This window comes from Microtus pennsylvanicus, chromosome 3 (genome assembly GCF_037038515.1).
Source record: "Microtus pennsylvanicus isolate mMicPen1 chromosome 3, mMicPen1.hap1, whole genome shotgun sequence".
Classification (NCBI taxonomy): Eukaryota; Metazoa; Chordata; class Mammalia; order Rodentia; family Cricetidae; genus Microtus; species Microtus pennsylvanicus.
Window position 1 is genome coordinate 13,564,023 of NC_134581.1, and position 24,725 is coordinate 13,588,747.

Genomic DNA, 24,725 nt, shown 5'->3' on the forward strand with positions numbered 1-24,725 from the left:
GGTGCCCCAGGGCCCCCTCCACATCCCTGCGGTCTGCTGGGAGGAAGCGACTGCCCTCCCCCACCGTGACTCTGCGCTTCCTGCCCCAGCCAGGGCGGAGGAAACGTATTTTGTTCACACCATAATTTCCTTGGCGGCGCCCATACACTGTCTCAGCCACTACCCACCCCTCTTGTCCATGGAACCGGCTTTGGGACCCGGGGTCCAGGTAAACAGCAAGAGCAGATGGAGGTTTCAGGGCAAGGGTGGGCTGTTGTGCAAGGATCCTGTAGCGTTGAAGTCTAAGCGTGACTTGGATGCCTATCCAACAGTGTGTGTGCAGCCTGGTGCACATAGTACCCAAGTTTTTCAGGAGGTGGTGGCTGCAGAACCTGGAAAAGGTGCCAGGGCAGGATACATCCCAAAGCTTCGACTAGAGAGCAGCAGCAGCACTAGTGTGGACCATAGCCACGCCCCCACCTAAGCTCCTCCTCTGCCTTGTCAGGCCTGTGTGGGTCCCAGCATTAGAAAGGTGGGAACAAAGACTGAAGGTTGGACTGAGAGAAGCAGCTGAGGTCCTGGAGGTGACCTGTCGATACCACAGTGGTCCCTTCCAAGTTCCTGTCCTCCAGGGCCCATCCCCTCCTCCCTTCCCCAGCCCCCATCTCTCCACCTCTAATCCACCTAACCGTGTGCTCCACCTGTCCATACCCGTCTCCTCTCGTCATTGAGATTCTCCCCTCTCATTCTTGAAATCTTTGGTCAACAGAAGGACCTTGGCTACCTGCAGCAATGGCTGAAGGCCTTTGTGGGTGCCTTCGAGAAGAGTATCTCATTATCTTCTCTGGAACCTCGAAGGTAAGGCTGGATTTGCATGGAGGTCAGGGCCAGGCAGGTATGGCTGTCCTTGGCACTCAGTAACTCCCCCTTCTCACAGGCCAGAGGAGACAGGTGCGGAAGTCCCTCTGCTACCCCTAGATGCTCTCCATTCGCTAGCCGAGCAGCTGGACCAGGACGACCTGGAACAGGCCCTGCTGTTGTTGAAGCTCTTCATCATTCTCTGCAGGTGGCTCTTCCCTAATGTCCTCTGTGGACGGGTTGAAGCATGGATGTGTGGGCCAGGGAGTGAGGGAGACCTGCAACCATAGGGTGACCTCTCTTGCTCTTCACCCCCATCCCAGGAACCTGGAGAATGTAGAGGCTGGTTGGGGCCAGGTCCTGGTGCCCCGAGTGCTGGCACTGCTCACTGGGCTGATGGCTGAGGTGAGGGGCCTGCCTGGATAGGGTGGAGACAGCTACTGCAGGTATGACTGGCTAACCCCCCTTCCCTCTCTACACTGCAGCTGAAAGGACCCCCATCATCAAAGGAGGGCCATGAGACCCAGCTGGAGAATGTGGCCCTGCATGCTCTGCTCCTCTGTGAGGAGCTCTTTGACCCCTACCAGACCTGGCGGCGCCAGCACAGTGGGTGAGACTCAGGCCTCAGGCAGGGTGGCCTACAGGAGGCAGGACAAAGGAAAGGGATGGGATGGGACTGTTGGTCTTATGGGGACTAGCCTGTGTGCAGGCTGGAGGAGAATGACCAGTGGCCTGACCAAGAAGAGGTGAGAGTTCAGCTGATGGATCTCAGTGCGGGCTTCACCCCAACTCTCCCACCCCCACCCCCAGGGAAGTCATCAGCTCCAAGGAGAAGAACAAATACAAGTTCCCTCCAACCGCTTTGCCCTGTGAATTCGGAGCCTTCTTCCAAGGTCAGGCTCCACCCAGTCCTGCCTCCAAACTTAGGTCCCCTTCCTGTAGTTCCTCAATGCCATCCGCTAGACAGGAACTCCTTGGTGGTCTGCCCTGGGGGAGGCACCGGAACCTTCAGCAGCCACGTAGGAGTTTGCTGGTAGAGAGAAAAGAAAGTGCAAGCTTGGACAAAGCCGTTTTTTCCTAGGCTGGAATGAGGGTGGGGTGTTGACCTGTACCCTGAATCTTCCTCCCATCTTCCTTCTCTCCTGGCTCCTCCCAGACACTTGTACCTTCTTCATTCCTTGTCCAGTCTCTGCTAGGGTCACCCCAACCTAGGCTCTTCCTCCTCAGGTCCCTCTCTGCCCTAGCTGTCTCCACCTACTTCTTCACTCCTGGAGGGATGATACCCAGAAGCCCCTCTGGCCGTGTGTGTGTGTGTGTGTGTGTGTGTGTGTGTATGTGTGTGTCCCTGTTCGTTCCTGCTTCTTTCATTCACTTGTTTCTTCTCTTCTGGGCCTTCTTTCTCTCTCCTCTCATTGGAGGGACAGTAGGCAGCACTGGATATGGTCAGAGCAGGAAGTAGCTGGACAGAGACAAGAAGGGCTGTGGGAAGGTGGTTCCTCTCAGATAGTCTAGCAAGTCAATTGTACATGGCCCCAGGAGAGGAGATCCCTGGGCGAGCCCTGCCTTCATTTCCTACAGCCTAGGCACTCTTAGGACCACCTAGATTTGTTTCCTCCCATTTGTAGGACCCTTCAATGGCAGCCTGGTATCCTCAGGGTTGATTTTCATTCCTCCCCACTTCAAATCCCTAGAATGTCACCAATTACTCCTTCTCAGGGTATTAGCCCTCTGTGTCCTGTCCCCTCATGGGGCAATTTTATTCTTAGGTCTTGCCTCAAAAGCCCCACTGCAGGGAGGCCCTGACCCCACCCAGTCCCACCTGGGTAGCACAACATTACTCAGGCCTGGACCCTCCTGCCCTCTGGGTTTCACTTCGCTGCCTGACACCTTGTCCAGCTTGGCTGGAGCAAGGCCACATGTGAGGCTATGAAAGCCCCTAGAAATCCCCGGTGGGGAAGGGGAACTGTCAGGGCAGTTGATACAGCCTGGTCCCCAGAGCCACACACTAGAAGCTCCCACTGTCACAGCAGGAGAGGGAACAGATTTACATCTTAGAAGCACAGTGGCTACGTGTTGCTCTGAGACCCTGTCACTTTGGGATGTAAGGATCTAGGATGCTGCTTAGGCTTTCAGGGCTGGACCATATGTCCCTCAAGAACGCTGTAGCCCCCACCCCCCTGCCATCCACGTCATTTTAGACCCATATCAGGGGGTTTCCTTCCGCAAGTCTGGACATTTGCTAGGCTCAGCTTCTGCCCCACACCCCATGCTAGGTACCCTACCTCTTATGCAGTCCTTTGACCCATGGCCCTACAAACGTGGTGACATTGTTCTGCTCTACCTGCTACCCAGAGAGCCTGCAGGATGCAGACCGTTTGCCTCCCACCTTGCTGTTGCGGCTCATCCACCTCTTTGGCGCTGTCCTTGCAGGAGGAAAGGTGGGTTGGGTAGTGAGCTGTGGACCAAGGGGGGGCCTCTCGGCACCTTGCCTCTAGGTGAGCCCACTGCCATCTTTCCTCACCCACAGGAGAACGGACAGGTGGCTGTGAGCGCTGGCTCTGTGCAGGGACTGCTAGGTGTGGTGCGGAGCTGGGGCCGTGACCCAGCCCAGGTACCACTAGCTCTGAAAGCACTGGTGGGGGCAGTGCATGTCCTGCACGCAAGCCGGGCACCACCCCGAGGACCAGAACTCCGAGCCCTGCTTGAGGGCTACTTCCACATTCTTAATGCTGACTGGCCAGCTAGTCCAAGTTCAGGCCCCGAAGAGGCCCATGTCACCCTGCGGGTCAGCATGCTCGGTAGGTATGGGCTCCCAGGCCTTTGGTGCTGGTGGAAAGGCCAGACTGGGGAGAGGTGGGATGTGTAAGAGTGCTCGTGGGGGAGTCTGACCTTGACCCCTACACAGATGCCATCCCCATGATGCTGGCATGCGAGGACCGGCCAGTGCTACAAGCCACCTTCCTTAGCAACAATTGCTTTGAACATCTTATTCGCCTCATCCAGAACAGCAAGGTGGGTGGGGTTTCACCCGGGGGTGGAAGGCCCGAAACCCAGGGGGAATCACACAGACTTCCTGGAAGGTTGCTGCTGAGCAAACATGGCTATGGCCTGTGCTCAGTGGGAGGGCCTGGGGCCTGGGCAGGGTTTATCCCTTTGGGTTTTGGCCCCACTCTGATGGGAGAACTGTGACTAGGACCCAGTGGGCCATTTCCCACTGGTGCAGAGCCCTGGCAGCTCCCCTGCTCCTGCTCTAACCTCTCCTCCTCCTCCTCTACTCCCCTCCTCCTCCTCACAGCTATACCTGCAGGCGCGGGCACCCCCTGAGGGGGACAGTGACCTGGCCACCCGGTTACTGACTGAGCCCGATGTCCAGAAGGTACCACTCTTTGGCTGGCTAGCTCAGGCAGCACCTCCCTGGGTCACCCACCCTGGGCTCCTTCTTTGACCATTTCCTGCACTCTAGAATAGTGGATGCGGGTAGATGTGCTTGAGCACCACATACCTGGCGGCAAGGGTGACTTCCATACCCTTTCTTCTCCCCCGCCCCTTCCAAGGCCCTATCCTAGAGACTGGAGCAGAAAGTGGTCTTTAACCACCCCCCCCCCCCGGTGTTAGAATTGGGTACCAGGATGTAGCTAAAAGGAACCTTCGAAACCTTTCACTACCTACCCCACATCCCCTTCTCAGAAGGAGACACAAATACAGACACTAAGAGCTTAGGTTGTGACCACCTACTATGGCAGGGGTTCCTAGTGGGGCCCATTTCTTCTGTGGCTCCTGAGTCCTCTTCTAAACAGATGTGGCTCCTTATAACATGCTACATGCCTCATGTCATCTGTGCTGTAGGAACTGTGGGGTGTCAGATGGAGGCTCTACACCTGGGCCGCCAACCTCCAGAGCTTCTGCCCTGGCTTTGTCTTCATGAGGCAGCCTTGTATGTTTATTGCCTATGGTGACTTTCTGAGAGTCTGCCTATCCATTTGGCTCCAAATCAGGCAGGGCTAGGTGACCCCCCCCCCCGATTTTATTTCCAGATAAGGAAACAGGCCTAGAGAAGGGAAGGTTGTCTGAGGTCACATTTCGGGGGACTGGGAAGAGCTGTGACAAAACATGGCTGAACACTTGATATCAGCCTCTCAGCCTCTCATCCCCCAGAATGGGCCAGGGGAGTGAGCAGCGTGCCTCTGACTGTCAGTTTCAGTTAAGCTAGACCACAGCATCCTCACCGATTTAGGGGATGGGGACAGGGTAGGACTTAGAGGTCTCGAAGGTTCTTCTGGCTCTACTGCCCTGTGATTGATTGCCCCTGTACCCCTGAATCTCTGTCAATCATCATGGGTGATGGGACACTTGATGACTTGCTTGCACGTGTGTCTAACTTGGGTGGGGATGTGGGAACTAGGGCCAGGAAGTCCACAGGAGGGAGTGCAGAGGCAGTATGCACCATTGGTCTATTCTTTCATGCCAGTGGCCATGTCAGGAGCAGCAGGTGGCAACTGAGGGCCCCCCGCCCCCCCCCCGCCCCCAGGCGGTGGTACTTTCCCAGTCTTGCCCATCTGCTATGAGAGCACTCCAGCTCAGGGCAACACAGCTTGTGGGGCAAGTCAAGACTGGTGTTCACAGAGAGCTGCTGATTCAGCAGAGGCCGTGGACCTTGGTGGACCTGGACCTGCACCCCCTTTACTGCCAGGTTCTGGCAGCTGCTTCTTCTGACTTCCCCTCTACTCCAAGGTGCTGGACCAGGACACAGATGCCATTGCCGTCCACGTGGTCAGAGTGCTGACCTGCATCATGAGTGGCTCCCCGTCGGCCAAGGTGAGGAGGCTTCAGACTTTCTGTGATCGGAGTCAGAGGTAGAGTTTGTTGTCCTCGTGTTTTCAAAACTGACCTGTAAATCTTGTTCCCTGGAGAGCACGTGACTGCCATTCCCTCTGGGGTGTGGTCATCAGTGTGTCCTGGGACACTTGTGAGCTGACCACCATCTGTAGATGAATATAGGCTACGCCATCCTCCATGTTGTCCTTGTCCCTTCTGTACTATAACCTTCAGGCAGAGATAGACAAAGAGTTCCAAAAGCGGAGGGGTCCCTGAGAGTATGAACTGGCCTCAAACCCACAACTTTCCTTACTTCCACCCCACTTTTCAGGAAGTGTTCAAGGAACGCATTGGCTACCAGCACCTGCAGGAGGTCCTGCAGAGCCATGGGCCCCCCACCCAAAGACTGTTGCAAGAACTGCTCAACATGGTGAGTACTGGGCTGGGGCCTGTGTCCCAAAGGCAGCTGGCCTGAGGCAGGTCCCTCGTCTGGAGGACTGTTACCTATGGCCAGTACAATGTTTGCTGTTGCTCAGCCATGTGTCAGTGCCCTGAGTTGAGACCCCTACACTATAGGCCGCAAGGTCTATTCCAGGAACATAGAATTAGGGCTTGGCCAGTCTAGGCTACTTCCAAAGCTTGGAAGTTAGTGCTAAGTACTTGTTTTAATGGCCATGATCGTCCATGTACCTTTGGCAAGGCACCAAGATGGGGTGGCACATGCTAGCTTCCTGTACTATGCAACAGGAAGTCTCGTAGCTGGCAAGGGGCCATAGTTGACCTGGGGCTGTCACATTCTTTCCACCTACAGGCTGTGGAGGGTGACCACAGCATGCACCCGCCTCCACCAATCTGCAATGAACAGCCAGTGTTGGTGCTGATGCAATGGCTACCGGCATTGCCCACAGCTGAGCTGCGCCTCTTCCTGGCACAACGGCTGTGGTGGCTCTGTGACAGCTGCCCTGCCAGCCGTGTCACCTGTGTGCAAGCAGGCCTAGTGGGCTACCTGCTAGAGACACTTGGCACAGGGATAGCCCTGGGAGTCCGCTGCCAGGAGCAGCTGTTAGCATTGCTGCAGGCTCTGGGCCGAGTGTCTCTAAGGCCATTGGAGCTGCGTCGTCTGCTGCGCCCCCCACCAGGACTGGACTCAGAGTCAGAGGGAACTGAATCTCAGAAGGCTCGGCATGCAGGTGCCATCATCCGAGCACTGTCAGGCATGGCCCGGCACCGGGGTCCTGCACGTGCCCTGCGCTACTTTGACCTCACACCTAGCATGGCAGGCATCATGGTACCACCTGTGCAGCGATGGCCGGGACCTGGCTTTACCTTCCATGCCTGGCTCTGTCTGCACTCCACAGAGACAGCTTCTACCTCAGCTCCCAGCCGACCCCTCCAGCGAAAACAACTGTACAGGTGGGTAACTACCAAGGGCTAGGGACTCACTGCCAGTGTGAGTAAGAAGAAGCAGGCATAACTGGCTTGCTTGCCCCCAGCTTCTTCACCAGCAATGGCTCAGGGTTTGAGGCCTTCTTCACGGCAGCTGGGACCCTGGTTGTAGCCGTGTGCACACGGAAGGAGTACATAACCATGAGCTTGCCCGAAGTGTCCTTCGCTGATTCTGCCTGGGTGAGTCCCCACCCTTCTCACATGGCCCAGTGTGGGGCGAGGAATGCCAAGACTCAAGCATGGCTTCTCTTACAGCACTGTGTGGCCATTGTGCATGTGCCTGGGCGCCGGCTCTTCAGTCAGAACCTGGTCAGTGTCTACAAAGATGGTCATCTGGTCAAGACAGCACCTCTTCACTTCCCATCCCTCAGTGAGGTGTGCTAGGCAGGGTTTGGGAGGCCTTGGGTCAGTTGGAGGGACTTGGGCCAGCGTGGACTGGAACCCCTGTGTGTCTTCAGCCTGTACCGCTCTGCAGTCCGTGGTTTTGGGAGTCACCATTAGCTGGATATAGGTGGACTCCCAGGCTTTGCTCGGACCTGACTAGTCTCCCAATCCTGACCCCGCAGCCTTTCTCCTCCTGCTGTATTGGTTCTGCTGGGCACCGCACAACGACGACCACCACAGGGCTCCCCACTGCCTTGTCTCACACTCACCCCTCCCTCACCCGCTCCCAGTCAGTCCCAGCCTCCACGGACTTGGGCTGGGGGCCTGGGCTGGGGGCCCCTCTGCAGGAGGGCAGCGTCAGCTCCACCCTTGCAGGCACCCAGGACACTCGGTGGGGAAGCCCCACATCTCTGGAGGGGGAGCTGGGAACTGTGGCCATCTTCCATGAAGCCCTGCAGGCATCTGCCCTGCAGGTCCTGCATGTCCTGGGTATGTAGCACCTATGTCTGTCTTCCCGTGCCTAGTCCCAGCCTCTACCCCATTGTCCCAGTTTCAGGGCATCAGATTTGCAAAGTGCCCAGGGGAAGCTGGCAACCCTAGGAATCTGTCCTCTGCGCATGCAGGGAGGAGGGAAGCTGTGGGTGGACTTTTGCCAGAGGCCCTCCTGAGCTCTTAAAACCTTGAATTCTTCTCTCCAGGGCCCAATGAGCCAGCACCCTTCAAGCCTGAGGGTGAACTACACGAGCTTGGTGCCAAGCTGCTCCTCCATTATTCGCCTCAGGTATTTAGGGACTGGGGAACACTTCCTACCCTCTGGCTCTGCCCTCAGGCTTCCGCTTTCAGTATGTTACCCTCTGTTCCATTTGATCCAGGCCTGTAAGAGCAACATCTGCCTGGACCTGTCCCCTGGCCATGGGCTGGATGGCCGCCTGACGGGACATAGGGTGGAGACGTGGGACGTGAAGGTACGTGTGTACGTGTGTAGTGTGCATAGGGCTAGCTGGGAGCAGTATCGGGCCCCATAGTGTTTGGAAGACCAGTTTAAGAGACCCACACCTTGCGTCCAGGCTTTAGGCAAGATGCTAGTCGGGAGCTGTCCTCTTACCACTGCCCCTCCCCCCAGGATGTGGTGAACTGTGTAGGGGGCATGGGTGCCCTGCTGCCCTTGCTGGAGCGAGTAGCTGTGCAGCCCCAAGAGGCCGAAGCAGGTCCAGGTGAAACACATGACCTTGTGGGACCTGAACTGACCTCAGGCCTTAACACTCAGGGCCTGCTTCTCCCCCTGGGCAAGTCTTCAGGTGAGTCCTTCACACTTGGATTCGGGAGAAAGTCTGAGGTAGTGGTTTCTGGTATGCCCTTGACCAATCTCTGTCCTCTTCCTGGTAACTGGCAGAGGAACGGATGGAGAGGAATGCAGTGGCTGCCTTTCTCCTGATGCTTCGGAACTTCCTGCAGGGCCACACTGTGAATCAGGAGAGCCTGGTGCAATGCCAGGGGCCTGCCATCATAGGGGCCCTCCTGCGCAAGGTGAGACCTACTGAGCAGGTTGAAATGAGATGAGCAGGACCTTCTGGACAGTGGTGTTTGAGTGGGGCCTGAATGGGCAGGTTTGGTTGTGAGGATGTGGATAGGAAGGTGGCTCAGGCTGTCAGGAGAAGCTTGTATTCCAGAGATGGCTGCGGTCCTGAAAGGCTGTGAGCAAGGATGGTGGTTCGTGTCTGCTGCTGAGAGGACTGGGACAGCAGGAGGCAGGGCCTGACATCTCAGTCAGCTCCTTCTTCCCGCAGGTCCCCAGCTGGGCCATGGATATGAACGTGCTCATGTCTGCCCAGCTGCTGATGGAGCAGGTGGCGGCTGAGAGTAGCGGGCCCCTCCTCTACCTGCTCTACCAACATTTGCTCTTCAACTTTCACCTCTGGACCCTCAGTGACTTTGCTGTGCGCCTGGGTAGGTAAAAAGGTCTCGGGAAAGAGGCCTAGCCACAGGGCAGGGCAGGGTGAGAAGTCACAGCCTTGGTCTAGATAATCTGAGGGGTCAGAACTGTGCCCTGGGGTGTGATGATGGTGCCTGGGAGGAGCGGCAGAGGCAGAACCCTGCCCTGGAGGAAGCTTTCTGCTGATGTCCGCTCAGGTCACATCCAGTACATGTCCAGCATAGTCCGTGAGCACAGACAGAAGCTTCGGAAGAAGTATGGAGTCCAGTTCATCCTCGATGCTCTGCGCACACACTACAGGTTAGGCCGGTGGGGCCAGGTGGGTGCTGGGGGCCTGACACGGTCGTGCCTGGTATTGGAGACAGGATGACATGTTGGCCAGCTCACTTAGCCACTTTCTCTGATCTTGCCTCTCTGACTGCTGGTTGTGCTTGTTGGACCCACTAGCCCACAGCGGGAGCGCCCCCTCGCGGCCGACGACCTGCGCACAGTACAGACATCCCTTTTGGGTCTGGCACGTGAGTTCCTGGTTCGCAGCTTCTCAGTGGATGACATGCAGGTTGTGTTGAGCTTTTTGACAGCCACCAGTGATGATAGCCAGGTAGGCAGGAGTTTGGGGAGGGTGAGATTTGGGTGAGAGGTATCTGGCCAGCTGGGGAACCCAGCCTAGAGAGACATTCTGTATCCTCAGGTGGTAGGCACACTGGACTTGTTGCTGGCCCTGCTTTACGGTTCTCCAGCACAAGAGCCCTTGGCCATCTTCCTGTTAGAGCCAGGGAACCTCGAGGTGCTGTTCACTCTGTTGGTGCGGCCAAGATCACCGCCTCTTTTGACCGACAGAGTCTTCAAGGTATACCCAGCCCCGTCCTGACCTCATAATCCCATTCTCTAAGGCCCAGACTGGAATCTCGGGAAGCTTTGCACCAGTGAATAAAACCGCTTCCACGGGCCTCTTCTGGAGCCACATACCTGTGCAGTGACTTTCCTTCTATGTCAGGGCCTCTGTGATGACAGCTCCTTCATCTCCCCGACACAGATCTTGCGAAGACTGCAGCAAAATGAACGGTTACCTGAGCGGAACCGCCAGAGGCTCCGGCTGAGAAACTGTGGTCTCCAGGGTCTTGTTGCCAGCTTGACCGAGGGTACCATCTCTCCCCAGCTCTGCCAGGGCCTCTATAAGCTGTTTATAGGAGCAGGTATGACATGCTTGGGACCAAGAGGCAGATGAGATGGAGGGGAGGATGCATTTCAGTGGCAGAATGCTCGCATAGCATTCACAAGACCACAACACAGCAACAAGCAAACAGAACCAGAGCAGGCAGAGTGGGCAACATCTATCAGGAATGGGACTGGTGGGAAGAGGGAGTGTTCCCATAGGGGACAGGATTGAGACAGTCCCCTCCTACCGTGTCAGCCCCTCAGGTTGCATCCCCGGATTGCCTGAACCTCTCAGATTTATTGGCTGTGGTACAGCTGTCCCTCCAGGCTGACCTCAGCGTCCGCCTGGACATCTGTCGTCAGGTGAGTCAGAGAGAAAAGCCTGGGGAGGAAAAGGGATAGCTTCTGCTCTTGCAGTTCATTTTGTCTGTCTGCAATGGGGGTGTCTTTGGAGGCTCCCACTGTTAAGACCTTGGGATGAGGCTCTAGGGAAGCAATCAGATGGCCTCTAATTTGCTGTGCCCTGGCTTGGCAGCTCTTCCACCTCATCTACGGACAGCCAGAAGTAGTGCGGCTACTGGCCCGACAAGCTGGTTGGCAGGATATGCTGACCCGCCTGTATGTCCTGGAGGCTGCCACAGCCAGCAGTCCCCCGCGCTCTCTCCCAGAGCTGCCCACCTCCCTAGAGCCAGCCCTGTCCCCCTCACCCACCGAGTTGCCTGCTGAATCTTCTGACGTCTTCCTACCTTCAGAGCCCGCGTGCCCTGACCCAGATGCCTTTTACCATGCCCTCTCCCCATTCAGTACGCCCTTTGACCTGGGCTTGGAACGGGCCAGTGTGGGCTCGGGCAATACTGCTGGCGGTGGCAGCAGCAGTGGAACAATTACTCCAGCCAGCCAGCCTGGCACACCTTCCCCGCTTGATGGGCCGCGGCCCTTCCCTACTGCCCAAGGCCGCCACAGCTCCAGTCTCTCCAATGTGCTAGAGGACGGCAGCCTGCTAGAACCCACCGTCAGTGGGGACGACACCTCTAACACAAGCAACCCCCAGGTGAGGTGGGCCACCTTCTTACCTTGCATTGTGTCTGGAGATGACACCTCAAGGGAGCAGGGTTAGCAGTGTGACCTCTCCAAAGATGAACTGGATGCCAGGGCTGATAGTCTTATGTGTAGTTATGTTGAGCCACAGTGGAGGAGAGCAGCCATGTAGGGCCCAGACTTTAAAGGCCCTAGGGATAGCCTGTCTCTTCTAAGTTGTCTCTCCAGCCCCAGTTCTCCTTGGGAGTTCCCAGGCAGCCTTGAACACTCGGGGTAATGCCTCTGTGAATATCCCCTCTCCTCTTTCCAGCAGAACCCCAGGTCTCTCCCCAGAGTTCAGACAGTAACTGGAGCCCTTGTGCCAGTTCTGGCTGTTTGCTGAATGCCGCCTCTCACCATTCCTGCTAGTGTGTGGACGGGGGAAGGGGGTGCTGAGTAGAGATTCCCTCCCCTCCCAGCCCACGGCCCTCACCGCCCTCCTTTACCCACAGCAAACCCCTGAAGAGGAGCTGTGCAACTTGCTCACCAATGTGCTGTTCTCAGTGACGTGGCGCGGCGTGGAGGGCAGCGATGAGGCTGCTTGGCGGGAACGTGGCCAGGTCTTCTCCGTTCTTACCCAGCTGGGGGCCTCTTCCACACTTGTGCGCCCACCAGACTGCATCAAGCGCAGGTAAGAGGGATGATTTGCAAAGGTGATGGACCTCTGGGAGCCTAGGAGCCAGAGAAAGTGCAAGGTGGGTACTGAGTCCTTCTCTTGCCCAGCCTCCTAGAGATGATGTTGGAATCAGCCCTGACCGACATCAAGGAGGCTCCTCCAGGAGGCCTGGCCAACCTTACCCTCCAGGCACTGTGGCTGCTCCGCCTGCTCCAGGATTTCCTATGCGCTGAGGGCCATGGTAATCAGGAGCTATGGAGTGAAAAGGTGCGACCATTCAGAGGGGCATGAGCCACATGCATTCTTGTGACCTTATGAACGTGGGAGTATCTAGTCTGGAAGATGGGAGAGTACCCAGCGCAGTCCTGGGTGCATCAGCATGGACATCTATGGGCATGTCTAGTCAGAGTCAGGCCAGTGTTAGAGACCGCCAGGTATACCTTGCAGAATTGGTCAAGCAGGAAGGACAGTGACTTTGGCTCAAACCTTCCCTAGCCTCCAGGCCAAACTTTACCTTGCTTTCTTCCTCTGTATCCCCGGCCTTGTGTGGTAACACGCTGAAAATGTTATATGTGGCAGCTCTTTGAAGGTGTGTGCAACCTTCTTGATCGCCTGGGCGCCTGGCCACATCTCGCCAATAGCATGGCAGAACTCCGTGAGATGGCACAGATTGGCTTACGTCTTGTGCTTGGCTATATCCTGCTGGAGGACCCACAGGTGAGCATACACGTGGGCAATGGAGGTGGAGGCAGAGCTAGTGGAGATATAGCAATCACTGACACCCTCATTCCCTTGCACCTACAGCTGCATGCCCAGGCCTATGTGAAGCTGCATACACTACTGCAGACTGCAGTGCCAGCCCGCCGTGAAGAGGCATGCTATGTCCTCTCCAAGCTGGAGGCCGCACTCAGCCGGGCACTGAACACCTCCTCCTCTGAGACCGAGCATGCACAGCCTCCATCTCCAGCTGTGGCAGCCTCTGAGCGCTGTTCGTGGTTGGTGCCACTGGTCCGCACACTGCTGGACCGTGCTTACGGTCCCCTGGGACTGCAGTGGGGGCTGCCCTCCTTACCGCCCACCAATGGAAGTCCCACCTTCTTTGAGGACTTCCAGGCTTTCTGTGCCACACCTGAATGGCGCCACTTCATCGACAAGCAGGTGCCTAAAGGAGGTGGGGATCAAGGAAGAGAAATGGGGGCTCGGGCACACTTCATGCTCTGGTCTCACACCATTAATCCTCCAGGTACAGCCCACCATGTCAAAGTTTGAAATGGACACATATGCTAAGAGCCATGACCTCATGTCCGGCTTCTGGAATGCCTGCTATGACATGCTTATGAGCAGTGGGCAGCGGCAGCGGCGGGAACGCATTCAGAGTCGAAGGGCCTTCCAGGTGTGCAGCCCAGAACGGGGGACAGTGTGCTACCTCACCTACATGCCTGGGAGACAGCTAATAGGGCAGCCGGGTAGAGACTGGGTAGGAGAAACAGCAGCCAGTGGAATTGACCTGTTCTTCCCACCACAGGAGCTGGTCCTGGAACCCGCCCAGCGCAGGGCTCGCCTGGAGGGGCTGCGCTATGCAGCGGTGCTCAAACAGCAGGCAGCACAGCACTCCACGGCCCTGCTGCACTGGGGGGCACTGTGGCGCCAGCTTTCCAGCCCCTGTGGGGCCTGGGCACTAAGGTGGGCTGGGCTTCTAGGGGGAGGAGCTGGGCTTGGGGCAAGGGGAGCATTTAAGAGTGCCAGACTGCCTTTGGCTCTCTGCTCAAGGTCTTAAATAGAGTAAGGTAACATGAATAACAACAGCAGTCTTAGCCAAGGGTATGGGTTTTTTGGGGGAGACCTGTTAGCAGAAGCACCACCGTTAATCCCAGCATTCTGGAGGCAGAGTTCAAGGACAGCCTGGTCTACAGACCTGCGCTTCAGGACAGCCAAAGCTACCCAGAGAAACCCTACAGTCTTAAAGTGGGGGCCCTGTAACATTTTGCTAGGCCTTGACAATTCGTGGTGATATATCTGCAGGGTCCCTCCAGCTCCCCACTGGAAGCTGTCTAATGCAGAGACATACTCACGAATGCGACTAAAACTGGTACCCAATCATCACTTTGACCCTCACTTAGAAGCCAGTGCCCTGCGAGACAATTTAGGTGAGTGTGTTGTGCTTGGTCCACCCAACTGGTATTTCCCACCATGCCTTGCTCTAAATAAGTACGATTGGTCTCACGCAGGTGAAGCCCCCATGACACCCACTGAAGAGGCCTCACTGCCCCTGGCAGTGACCAAAGAGGCCAAAATCAGCACCCCTCCAGAGGAGCTGCTCGAAGACCAATTAGGGGAGGATGAACTGGCAGTGCCGGAGAGCCTGTGAGTGGGTAGACTGGGGGCTGGTCCGGGATGTGTGCCTTCCGTGGGACTGAGTCCAAGCCTTTGTCTTTTGCTGACTGAGTACCTGAAGGGCTCTTTAACCCCAAATCTGGGAGTTATTTAAAAGGATGAGTGGTTAGGTGGTCTTTCTTTAGCAGGGCAGGTGGTTGGGTGTTCTTTAGTAGCTAAGCACCTTTCAGTAAGGCTGAGAAAAACCTGAACGATGTGGGGACCAGGGCAGGGGTGTGAGGAAAAGCAGGGCAGCAGGGGGGGTGAGACTTTTAAGTTCAACGAGGGCACAGGGTTAGTGAGCACTAGGCCCTGGGCAACTCCTCTCCATCAGGGAGGTGTGAACACAGGACTTCATGGCTCACTGGCCCTTGGAGCTTGCCAAGAAGGGATGCCAGCATCACTAGCTGAACTGTATGCTGACCCTCAGGATGGAGGCGGTGGAGCTGGATAAGCAGCATGAGAAGTTGCTCCTATCAGCTGAGTGCCAGCTCGTCACAGTAGTGGCCGTGGTCCCCGGACTGTTAGAGGTCACCACGCAGCATGTGTATTTCTACGATGGCAGCACGGAACGTGTGGAAACTGAGGAAGGTGCGTTCTGGTGGAGCTGGTTGAGGGGATGGTAGAGAAGGGCCAAGGTCTGGACCAGGTAGGAGCCAGTGACTCCTTATATCTACCGTTGGTCCTGTAGGCATCGGCCATGATTTTCGGCGCCCCTTGGCTCAGCTGCGTGAGGTCCACCTGCGGCGTTTCAACCTGAGGCGTTCGGCGCTGGAACTCTTCTTTATTGATCAGTCCAACTACTTCCTCAACTTCCCATGCAAGGTGTCCGGGTCCTCAGCTTCATCTCCTTGCCAGACTCCTAGGCCCCAGCCTTATCCCATCTCACCCCACACCCAGGTACGGAACCAGGTGTACTCGTGGCTCCTGCGCTTACGGCCACACACCCAAGACTACCTAAGCAGCCGCTCCCCCCAGGAGATGCTTCGTGCCTCAGGACTTACTCAGGTAAGAGTCCTGGGTATGTTCGTGTGGACTGTGAGGTAGGGACTTTGTAAGCAAGGGTCCCGGACAGACCACTGCCCATCCTTTGCTATTCTGCCCTCCAGAAATGGGTACAGCGAGAGATATCCAACTTTGAATACTTGATGCAACTCAACACAATCGCAGGACGCACCTATAATGACCTGTCTCAGTACCCTGTGGTGAGGACCCCACTCTGTATACATATCCTGCCCCCCCAAACCGCATCTGTCAGTGCCAGCTAATGGGCGAGGCTGTAAGCAGGGTCCCTGAATAGTTCACCTATGACGAAGGTCTGGCCTCTGTTCCCTGCCCCTGCCTCACTCCTCTACCCTCTTTTCTTGCTGCTGGGCTCTGGTCTCCCCGGAAGGAATGTCTATTGTAGACCATCTGCTCCTGCAGCCCTTCCGAGTGGTATTGTGAGCAGGCTCTATCCATCTTCCTGAGTGCTGAGGGCAGGGCTGTGCGGGCTAACAAGCCATCTGGGTCTTCATGCAGTTTCTTCCCTGGGTGGGCGGCCAGTTCCCCTGGGTCTTGCAGGACTACGTGTCCCCAGTCTTGGACCTCAGCAATCCAGCTGTCTTCCGGGACCTGTCCAAACCCATCGGTGTGGTGAACCCCAAGCATGCCCAGCTCGTGAGGGAGAAGTGAGCATGTGGACAGGGCAGGGCTCAGTGGGCTGGGGATGGGTGGGTGAAGGGCTTCTGCTGACTTCTGTTGTCTGTGGCTTCAGATATGAGAGCTTTGAGGACCCAGCAGGTACAATCGACAAGTTCCACTACGGTACCCACTATTCCAACGCAGCAGGCGTGATGCACTACCTCATCCGCGTGGAGCCCTTCACCTCCCTGCACGTCCAGCTCCAGAGTGGCCGGTGCGCCCAGGGGTGATGGGAGGTCGGGGAGGAGGAGAGGCTGTCTTCCCAGCAGCCTCTTGTGTTGCCTCAGGTTTTCCACATCCCTCTGCATCCATCACCTGACCTTGGCTGTGTCCCTCCACCAGGTTCGACTGCTCTGACCGGCAGTTCCACTCAGTGGCAGCAGCTTGGCAGGCACGCCTGGAGAGCCCCGCAGACGTGAAGGAGCTCATCCCAGAGTTCTTCTACTTTCCCGACTTCCTGGAGAACCAGAATGGTAGCATGCAAGGCGCCGGCTGTGGGAGTGCCCAGACAGGGGTGGCCAGGGATACATGCGACACTGCTAATCTTCTCCTTGGCTAGGTTTTGATCTGGGCTGCCTCCAGTTGACCAATGAGAAAGTGGATGATGTGGTGCTGCCCCCGTGGGCCAGCAGTCCAGAGGATTTCATCCAACAGCATCGCCGGGCTCTGGTGAGGAGGTGACCGCACACGGCCAGCCAGCCAGAGTTGAGAGTTGTGGTAGGGTTCACAGTCAGTCCCAGGTTTGACTGCCGCTTCTTGTCCTCAGGAGTCGGAGTATGTGTCCACCCACCTGCATGAGTGGATCGACCTCATCTTCGGCTATAAGCAGCGGGGTCCAGCAGCTGAGGAGGCCCTCAATGTCTTCTATTACTGTACCTATGAAGGTAGGCAGTGTGCCCCATGTAAGCCGGGCCAGGGAACAGATGAAGTTGCAATGCAGAGAACACTGAAGGAGTTCTGACTGCTTTGCTACCCTCTCAGGGGCTGTAGACCTGGACCATGTGACAGATGAACGGGAACGAAAGGCTCTGGAAGGCATCATCAGCAACTTTGGGCAGACTCCCTGTCAGCTGCTAAAGGTAGGAACTGCAGGGAATACAGCCGTCAAGAACACTTGGTGGTGGCTCCCACCTTTAATCCCAGCACTCGGGAGGCAAAGGCAGGTGGATCTCTGCGAGATCGAGGCTGAGGCCAATCTGGTCTACAACGAGAGTTTCAGGACAGCCAGTTTATTCTGGTCACACGGAGAAAGAAATCCGTCTCAAAGAAACTCTCACATCGTGGTGCTGACCGTCTCGTCCACAGGAGCCACACCCACCACGGCTCTCTGCTGAGGAAGCGGCCAGTCGCCTCGCTCGTCCGGACGCTAACTCACCTAGTGTCTTCCAGAACCTGTACCAGCTCAAGGCCTTTTTTGCTGAGGTGAAAATAGAGCAGGAACTTTGCTCCTTCAGGGAGATGGATTTAACTGCGCTGTCCCTACCTTCTGGGGCCAGATGGGCATGTGGAATGAAGGGACTGTTTTAAAGGTATCTTGTAGACATGAGGGTAGCAGGAAGGGAGGCTTTCTTGAGGGGGGGCATCACAAATGATGACTTCCTGACAATCCCCGAGACCCTGAGTGGGGTGAGGATGGACCCCTTCCTGCATCTTCACGTAGGCTCCCCTCTCCCTCCAGAGTATAGGACGAGAGGATCAGGGCTGAGATGAAGCTTGATCATGGGGTCTTCTGCCTCTTTCTGTGATGCACCTCTTACATGCCCACTGCTGTCATGTGTACTTCTAGGACTCATCCTCTCCGTCTGACACCTACTCTGTGCCCCTGGGGGGAGGGGGCAAGGAAAAGAGGGTGCTAGCTGGGGCTTCCTCCGCATCTCTCCGCAGGTTGTCAGTGAAGGGGTACCTGTAGTGTTAGCTCTGGTACCCCACCGGCAGTCCCACTCCTTCATCACCCAGGGCTCCTCGGACCTGTTGGTAAGTGCGCTGGGCTGTGTTCCCTTTAGCTCATCCCTCCTGCCTTTGCCCCGAAGCCACCTTAGCGCACTCTTGTCGACAGGTGACTGTGAGTGCCAACGGGCTGCTGGGCACTCACAGCTGGTTGCCCTATGACCGAAACATCAATAACTACTTCACCTTCAGCAAAGATCCCAGCATGGGGAACCCCAAGTAAGAGAGAGCTGTGGGTAGGGGTGGGCTATGGATGCCCTCTGCCTTGAGCCACCTCCCTACTAAACAGAATGCAGGCCAACTGCAGGGGAGAAATCTGGCCAGGTTTCCTATTAGTCCAGATCTCTCCCCTGTGGCCCAGCCTCACCTGCCATCTTCCCCCTGGCTTAGGATGCAGAAACTACTGAGTGGGCCGTGGGTGCAAGGCAGTGGCATTAGTGGGCAAGCACTGGCAGTGGCCCCCGACGGAAAGCTGCTCTTCAGTGGTGGTCACTGGGATGGCAGCCTACGTGTAACTGGACTACCCCGTGGCAAACTGTTGAACCAGCTAAACCAACACCTTGGTATGTGTTGCCCTGGTGCCAGGGAGAATGACGGACAGGCAATTCTGAACCAGGCCTGGGAGGTACAGTAACCCTGTTATGTCCTCTCCTTCCTGTGTAGATATAGTGACCTGCCTTGCACTGGACACCTGTGGCATCTACCTCATCTCAGGCTCCCGGGACACCACGTGCATGGTGTGGCGTCTTCTGCAGCAGGTGTGTATGGTGGGCAGACCTGGGAAGTCACTGTAGCCTGGAAGTCCATCTGCCCCTCAGGGAGCCTTCAGAGCTGCTCCCATCCTTCCTTTACCCTTACTACTGTGAGCAAATCTGGGGCTCCGCTACCCCCAGCCCTCTAGCTTGGATAAAGTCTTACTTGCCTGAATCTTAAGCTAGCCCTGGCTTCCCACAGGGTGGTTTGTCGGTAGGGCTGGCACCAAAGCCTGTGCAGGTTTTATATGGTCATGAGGCTGCAGTGAGCTGTGTGGCCATCAGCACTGAACTTGACATGGCTGTGTCTGGATCCGAGGTGAGTGCACACGTGCCCTGGGGAGACTGTTTGCTGAGGCGCTGGCCCTAGAGCCTCCAGTTCTCTGCTTAGCACCCTAATCTGCCTTCTGTAGGATGGAACCGTGATCATCCACACTGTACGCCGAGGTCAGTTTGTGGCAGCATTAAGGCCTCCAGGTGCCACACTGCCTGGACCTATATCACATCTGGCCCTGGGGTCTGAAGGCCAGATTGTTGTACAGAGTTGTGCTTGTGAACGCCCCGGGGCCCAGGTATGGAACAGGGTACCCAACAAAGACATCGGGGCAACTGGAATGGTGGGGCAGTTGTTAATGTTTTCCTTTCTTCCAGGTCACCTACTCCTTGCACCTGTACTCAGTTAATGGGAGGTTGCGGGCTTCATTGCCCCTGCCAGAGCAGCCTACGGCCCTGACAGTGGCAGGAGACTTTGTTCTGCTGGGCACCATCCAGTGCTCTCTGCACATCTTCCATCTGAACAAGTGAGCCCCACTTGTAGTTCAGGGCCCCTCTAGGTGGTGGTTGTTGGCACAGGGTAACAGGGAGCACACGCTATCCTGCAGCACGCTCTTCTAGGTGTGTTGCCCATGGGGAATCTTACCCTGGGCCTCCCTCGGCCATGCATTCGTGGGAGTCTTATGAATCAGGGATTCAGTTTAGCCAGCCTTAAAATGAGGACAGCGTGGATACACGGGCTAATGAAGACGTCTGTGCTGAAGGCCTTGCAGTTGTGACTTAACGGATATCCACTTCCCTGTGCTAGACTGCAGCCTGCTGTGTCTCCCCTGCCCATGAAAGTGCCAGTGCGCAGTGTGTCCGTGACCAAGGAGCGTAGCCACGTGCTGGTGGGCCTGGAGGATGGCAAACTGATCGTTGTGGGCGCCGGGCAGCCTTCTGAGGTGAGGACAAGAGCAGCCGGGCCGGGCATCGAATCAAATCGGGTAGGGGGCAGCCGCCCAGACTCACTGCAGCCCATCCTCCTTTCGCCAGGTGCGCAGCAGCCAGTTTGCGCGGAAGCTGTGGCGCTCCTCGCGGCGCATCTCTCAGGTGTCCTCTGGGGAGACCGAGTACAAGCCCGGCGAGACTCAGACTCGCTGAATGAGCACGAAGCCCTGCCCACGAGACTGCTGCCCCAGGGGGTGGGCGGGGCCCACCCTCCAGCTCAGGGATTGGTAGATGGCATCACCAGGAAGTCCCGCCCCTCGCCGGCTGAGGGGAGACCTAGCGCCGGCCTCAGGCCGCAGCTGCATATTTTGCACAATCTGGGTGGGGGTGGGGGTGGGGTTACTCCTTTCAAACCCCACGTTCCAGGGAAGCACAAAGACCGCCAGTGGCCTTAATCCCTAAAGGTGCCCCTCTCTGCCCAACCTCAGCAATAAACTTGGCCTAGTTTTGTAGCCGCTTGGTTTCTTGAGTATACATGTGCTCGCCTTCTCGGCCTTCGGTGGCCACCAATCTTAGTCCCCGTCGCCCGGCCCGGCATGCCATTCTTCCGTGTAGCCAGCCAAGCCACCTCTGTCCTTGCCAGCCGTTTCCTGGCTCCTGGATCTCGGCTCTCGTCCATCGCGTGGCTTTTGCACGCCATTCGCAGCAACCGGGCGGGCGTCAGCTTCTGTGCGCTCCGAGACCTTCGGCGTGCTCCAGCGTGGGGCGGGGGCGAGACTGCGCCCTCGAGCTCAGTCCCGCCTCTTCATTGTCCTGCTCCCCTCTCCAACACCCCCCCCCCATTGGCCCGCCCCTAGCCCTGGCTCACTCTTTCTTGGGCAAACCGGAACCTGCCCTCTCCAGGGATTCCCGCCGTGTTCCTGGCTGAGTGGATCCTGGCACCCTCGGAGGGGTGGCAGCCGAAGGTCAGGAGGGGTGGGAGTGACGACCCGGCTTCTTGCTAGGTGGAAGGGGTCAGAATTTCCTATCTCCCACCTCGGAGTGCCCTGAATCTACGGGTACCAGCGTCTGTGTTGGGGTGTGTATAGGCCTGCGGGGGCTGTTGAATTGTTTCTTCGCATTTTGGGCTTGGTGATGGGTGGGGAGGCCAGGAGAAGTTCCAGAAGCTCAGGATGGGTGGGGTAGATTCCAAGGCCTGTCAGCTGCTACTGGTTTACGGACCCACCCACCAACTGGGACACTGGAAGCCCCCCACTCCCAGTGTGGGCAGGACAGTGGCACAAAGGTAGAGTCTGTAAGGGACCACCCACCTCCTCCGAGCGAGGCTTACCGGCTACCGCAGTGGATTGCTGGCACGCTATGGGGTAGACTCGTTGGTTATGCAGCAGTAACTGTTGGAGACCTGGGGGGGGGGGGGGGGCTTTCTGAGTCTCTTCCTCTTCTGGAGAAATCTCTCCTCCTTCCAGAGCTGGAGCCTCAGCCTGCAGGAAGTGAGTCTCGGTAGATTTAGTACTGTAGGGTCCAGATGGGCCTTGAACTGAGTGGCCCATCTTCCATTTCAGGCCTTCTCTTAATTCCCAAATAAGAAAAAGACTAGCCTTAGGTCCCCTGGATCAGCCTGCCCTGTGACCTTGCATTAAGGTAGCCTTTCACTTAGCGCCTGGCCAGGAAAGGGCTGGCCACTGGCCCTGGAGCAGAGCGGGAGCCTGGCCTTACAGGAGTCCTCCTGTCTTGGGACCTTGGGATGTTGGTTTTTGCAGAAGTGTATGAGTGAGCCTTTCACTGGTCTCTAGGGGTGCTGCAGCCTGAGCTAGGGTCACAGTGCAGCTTTACTCTCAACAGCCCTGGGATCAGCCCAGGTCTTTGAGATGGGGTGATTTCTATCCTGAGAGCTATTGGGGCCAGCTCAGTCACCTCCACCTGCTTGACTGTTCCAGCCCTGGCGTGAATCAGGACAGGCCGCCGCAGAGCTTAGGATCTCCTCTCCCCGTGCAGAATTCTTGCTTGTCTCAGAAAAGTTGTCTTTCTGTCTTTCACTCCTCAGCTCAGTGCTGTGTATGTGTGACTCGCCTTCACCAAGCAGCAGCACAGCCGGCCGTGCCTGGGAGAACCATGCTTTACAACATCAGCCACAGCAAAGGTGTGCTCTACGCAGGTATGCATCCTTTGACCCAGACCCTAGAGAGCAGGCAGGCTGGGAGGCAGAGTGGGTTATGTGCAAGTCCCTCCACAGGCTCCGTGGTCTCCGACAAGAGCACCAGTATTTACTTCCAATTAAGTTTTATTTTTATGGTTTTGTGAAAACAACACACATCAGTGTGGTCTCAGAGTCCACTCTGGGAGCCATGTAAACAGGTGGTGTGACCAGAGCATGGAGAGGATGAAGGAAGGCTTCCGGAGTAGATTCTTGTGTTTTCGGGAGAAGTCTGGACACCTCCAGGAGATGGCAAGGCACATCTGCATCATCCATAGTGGCAAGCAAAGGGTTTTTAAAAATTAAGATTATTGCCGGGCAGCATTCGGGAGGCAGAGGCAGGCGGATCTCTGTGAGTTTGAGACCAACCAGGTCTACAGAGCGGTTCCAGGACAGTCTCCAAAGTTACAGAGAAACATTGTCTCAAAAAACCAAAATAAAGCAGGGCGATGGTGGCGCACGCCTTTAATCCCAGCACTCGGGAGGCAGAGGCAGGCGGATCTCTGTGAGTTCGAGACCAGTCTGGTCTACAGAGCTAGTTCCAGGACAGGCTCCAAAGCCACAGAGAAACCCTGTCTCGAAAAAACCAAAAAATAAATAAATAAATAAATTAAATTAAATTATTTATGTGTTCCCATATGCCCAGAGGCCATAAGGCATCAAATTCCCTGGAGCTCGCTCAAGTTACAGGTAGTTGTGAGCTGCCATCAAATATGCTGGGAACAGAACTCTGGTCTTGGAATAGAACAAGCACTGTTAGCCACTTAGCAAGCATGTGGGGGGACAGGGGACCTGTGAATCCTGGGGGATCGACTCAGGCTGTTTTGCTTGGTGGCATGGGTCTATCCAGTTCAGGGCCAGCCAACTCTGGATGCCATGCTGAGTCCTGACTACATGGTGAGCTCTATTGGTTTTGGAACGTTCTACCAAGATGGTCTAAGTGAGGCTGCTGTAGCTCATTGCCTTGACCACTTTTGTCTTTTTCTTTGCAGATACAGCCCTGAAGGGGCAGGATGGGGACAGGGAAAGAGCATGGATAGGAGTCGAAGGAGCCCTGGCTCCCAATACCTCCTCCCTATTTCCCCCTGAGCCTCCAGGGGCCTCAAGCAACATCATTCCTGTCTACTGTGCTCTCCTAGCTACTGTGGTCCTTGGTCTGCTGGCCTATGTGGCCTTCAAATGGTAGGTGGTCTGGGTAGTACCCTGTGGCATCCCTCCACGCCTGGACTGCCAGCCAGCTCCTTGTCTTAGTACCCTCTGCCCTCTACAGTTGGCGCTCACATAAACAAAGACAACAGTTGGCCAAAGCTCGGACTGTAGAGCTAGGGGACCCTGACAGGGACCAGCGACATGGTGACAGTAATGTCTTCGCAGACTCTCCTCACTGTCTGGAGCCCTGTATCCCCAGCCAAGGTGATAGCCGTTTCTCAGTCGGTAGTCCTTTGTATTTAACTAATTCTACCACCAACGAACCTTCTGTCTCTCACCCCAGGACCACATCCTGACCTCGGTTGCCGACTTTACCTGCATATTCCTCAGCAGCAGCAGCAGGAGGTCGAGCGACTCTTGATGTTGGGTGAACCTGCCAAAGGCTGGCAGCGGCTGGCAGGCCACCTGGGCTACCAACCTGAGGCTGTAGAAGCTATGGCCTGTGGCCAGTCACCAGCCTATACTCTGCTAAGAGACTGGGCTACCCAAGAAGGCAGCAGAGCTACCCTCAGAGTGCTAGAGGATGCCCTGGTTACCATAGGCCGAGAAGATGTGGTCCAGGTTTTGGGCTCACCGGCTGAGGGCTGCTCTGTGGTTTGAGTGACACTCCCCAGGGCTGCCTACACTGGCACTACATTCTCACTGCCTCGTGTTCCCTTCATGGACTTCCTAGTACTTTTCTGGCTTTAGAAGTTCTGCAGAACACAGAAGATCCAGCCACTTCATGTCCCTTCCTCCTCCTCTCCAAGACAGGAAGCAGAATATGGGGGGATGGGTAAGAGTAGGGCACGGCTCTACCCACAGATCCCCTATTCTGCTTCCCTTTATGTAGCTCCAGCTATTTTTTTCTATTTTTTTTTTAAAAATCACATATTAAAGGCAACTTTGACTTGTATTCTCGTCTGTTTGGTTCCTTGGGCCTATAAGACAGTTGAGTAGCTGTGAAATAGAGGCCCAAAAAAGGACTTGGGGAGATCCATAGGTATGGAGGCCCCTCTCCAAGCAGCAGCTGGGATGGCAGGCATTTCTGTTCATGGGCTAAGAAGGCAAACTGGAGTTCACCTTCCTACCCTTTGGTGTTTGGATCATATTAGGAAG

General features: G+C 56.3%; 2 protein-coding genes across 8 annotated transcripts in view; both read left to right on the forward strand.

Moving 5' to 3' along the window:
• The window catches only part of Nbeal2 (neurobeachin like 2), a 29,609-nt gene extending 8,873 nt beyond the window's left edge, over nucleotides 1-20,736 (forward strand). Inside the window, exons 1-54 of one of the 5 annotated variants that reach the window (XM_075964432.1) lie at nucleotides 143-208; nucleotides 749-837; nucleotides 917-1,045; nucleotides 1,161-1,242; nucleotides 1,323-1,447; nucleotides 1,648-1,730; nucleotides 3,190-3,275; nucleotides 3,365-3,635; nucleotides 3,743-3,849; nucleotides 4,133-4,213; nucleotides 5,569-5,652; nucleotides 5,984-6,082; nucleotides 6,464-7,065; nucleotides 7,146-7,278; nucleotides 7,354-7,473; nucleotides 7,665-7,971; nucleotides 8,181-8,263; nucleotides 8,355-8,447; nucleotides 8,606-8,780; nucleotides 8,876-9,009; nucleotides 9,270-9,429; nucleotides 9,613-9,715; nucleotides 9,863-10,016; nucleotides 10,107-10,265; nucleotides 10,452-10,611; nucleotides 10,830-10,936; nucleotides 11,109-11,624; nucleotides 12,103-12,281; nucleotides 12,374-12,533; nucleotides 12,846-12,983; nucleotides 13,071-13,424; nucleotides 13,510-13,659; nucleotides 13,792-13,949; nucleotides 14,289-14,413; nucleotides 14,495-14,630; nucleotides 15,070-15,230; nucleotides 15,331-15,647; nucleotides 15,749-15,844; nucleotides 16,185-16,309; nucleotides 16,396-16,536; nucleotides 16,665-16,795; nucleotides 16,882-16,991; nucleotides 17,089-17,206; nucleotides 17,304-17,401; nucleotides 17,628-17,744; nucleotides 18,207-18,296; nucleotides 18,379-18,488; nucleotides 18,660-18,832; nucleotides 18,933-19,027; nucleotides 19,224-19,340; nucleotides 19,435-19,593; nucleotides 19,673-19,821; nucleotides 20,103-20,238; nucleotides 20,330-20,736. In XM_075964432.1, coding sequence (XP_075820547.1) covers nucleotides 179-208; nucleotides 749-837; nucleotides 917-1,045; nucleotides 1,161-1,242; nucleotides 1,323-1,447; nucleotides 1,648-1,730; nucleotides 3,190-3,275; nucleotides 3,365-3,635; nucleotides 3,743-3,849; nucleotides 4,133-4,213; nucleotides 5,569-5,652; nucleotides 5,984-6,082; nucleotides 6,464-7,065; nucleotides 7,146-7,278; nucleotides 7,354-7,473; nucleotides 7,665-7,971; nucleotides 8,181-8,263; nucleotides 8,355-8,447; nucleotides 8,606-8,780; nucleotides 8,876-9,009; nucleotides 9,270-9,429; nucleotides 9,613-9,715; nucleotides 9,863-10,016; nucleotides 10,107-10,265; nucleotides 10,452-10,611; nucleotides 10,830-10,936; nucleotides 11,109-11,624; nucleotides 12,103-12,281; nucleotides 12,374-12,533; nucleotides 12,846-12,983; nucleotides 13,071-13,424; nucleotides 13,510-13,659; nucleotides 13,792-13,949; nucleotides 14,289-14,413; nucleotides 14,495-14,630; nucleotides 15,070-15,230; nucleotides 15,331-15,647; nucleotides 15,749-15,844; nucleotides 16,185-16,309; nucleotides 16,396-16,536; nucleotides 16,665-16,795; nucleotides 16,882-16,991; nucleotides 17,089-17,206; nucleotides 17,304-17,401; nucleotides 17,628-17,744; nucleotides 18,207-18,296; nucleotides 18,379-18,488; nucleotides 18,660-18,832; nucleotides 18,933-19,027; nucleotides 19,224-19,340; nucleotides 19,435-19,593; nucleotides 19,673-19,821; nucleotides 20,103-20,238; nucleotides 20,330-20,437 — 8,223 coding nt within the window. In that variant the 5' untranslated portion in view covers nucleotides 143-178 and the 3' untranslated portion in view covers nucleotides 20,438-20,736. Of the gene's footprint in view, nucleotides 1-142; nucleotides 209-748; nucleotides 838-916; nucleotides 1,046-1,160; nucleotides 1,243-1,322; nucleotides 1,448-1,647; nucleotides 1,731-3,189; nucleotides 3,276-3,364; nucleotides 3,636-3,742; nucleotides 3,850-4,132; nucleotides 4,214-5,568; nucleotides 5,653-5,983; nucleotides 6,083-6,463; nucleotides 7,066-7,145; nucleotides 7,279-7,353; nucleotides 7,474-7,664; nucleotides 7,972-8,180; nucleotides 8,264-8,354; nucleotides 8,448-8,605; nucleotides 8,781-8,875; nucleotides 9,010-9,269; nucleotides 9,430-9,612; nucleotides 9,716-9,862; nucleotides 10,017-10,106; nucleotides 10,266-10,451; nucleotides 10,612-10,829; nucleotides 10,937-11,108; nucleotides 11,625-12,102; nucleotides 12,282-12,373; nucleotides 12,534-12,845; nucleotides 12,984-13,070; nucleotides 13,425-13,509; nucleotides 13,660-13,791; nucleotides 13,950-14,288; nucleotides 14,414-14,494; nucleotides 14,631-15,069; nucleotides 15,231-15,330; nucleotides 15,648-15,748; nucleotides 15,845-16,184; nucleotides 16,310-16,395; nucleotides 16,537-16,664; nucleotides 16,796-16,881; nucleotides 17,000-17,088; nucleotides 17,207-17,303; nucleotides 17,402-17,627; nucleotides 17,745-18,206; nucleotides 18,297-18,378; nucleotides 18,489-18,659; nucleotides 18,833-18,932; nucleotides 19,028-19,223; nucleotides 19,341-19,434; nucleotides 19,594-19,672; nucleotides 19,822-20,102; nucleotides 20,239-20,329 lie in introns of those variants that run through there. The other 4 variants (XM_075964431.1, XM_075964434.1, XM_075964433.1 and 1 more) reach the window with 4 other exon arrangements.
• An 81-nt stretch (nucleotides 20,737-20,817) lies between these two features.
• On the forward strand, nucleotides 20,818-24,522 carry LOC142845522 (death domain-containing membrane protein NRADD). 3 transcript variants are annotated; one of them, XM_075964446.1, is made up of 5 exons: nucleotides 20,818-21,302; nucleotides 22,269-22,379; nucleotides 23,411-23,600; nucleotides 23,689-23,831; nucleotides 23,911-24,522. In XM_075964446.1, exons 2-5 carry the CDS (start codon nucleotides 22,337-22,339, stop codon nucleotides 24,225-24,227), a joined length of 693 nt encoding a protein of 230 aa, XP_075820561.1. In that variant the 5' UTR covers nucleotides 20,818-21,302; nucleotides 22,269-22,336; the 3' UTR covers nucleotides 24,228-24,522. The 3 variants fall into 3 exon arrangements, with proteins under 3 accessions (XP_075820561.1, XP_075820560.1, XP_075820562.1); XM_075964445.1 differs by having other exon boundaries at nucleotides 20,818-21,189; XM_075964447.1 differs by having other exon boundaries at nucleotides 20,818-21,189; nucleotides 22,269-22,364.
• Nucleotides 24,523-24,725: the final 203 nt, after the last annotated feature.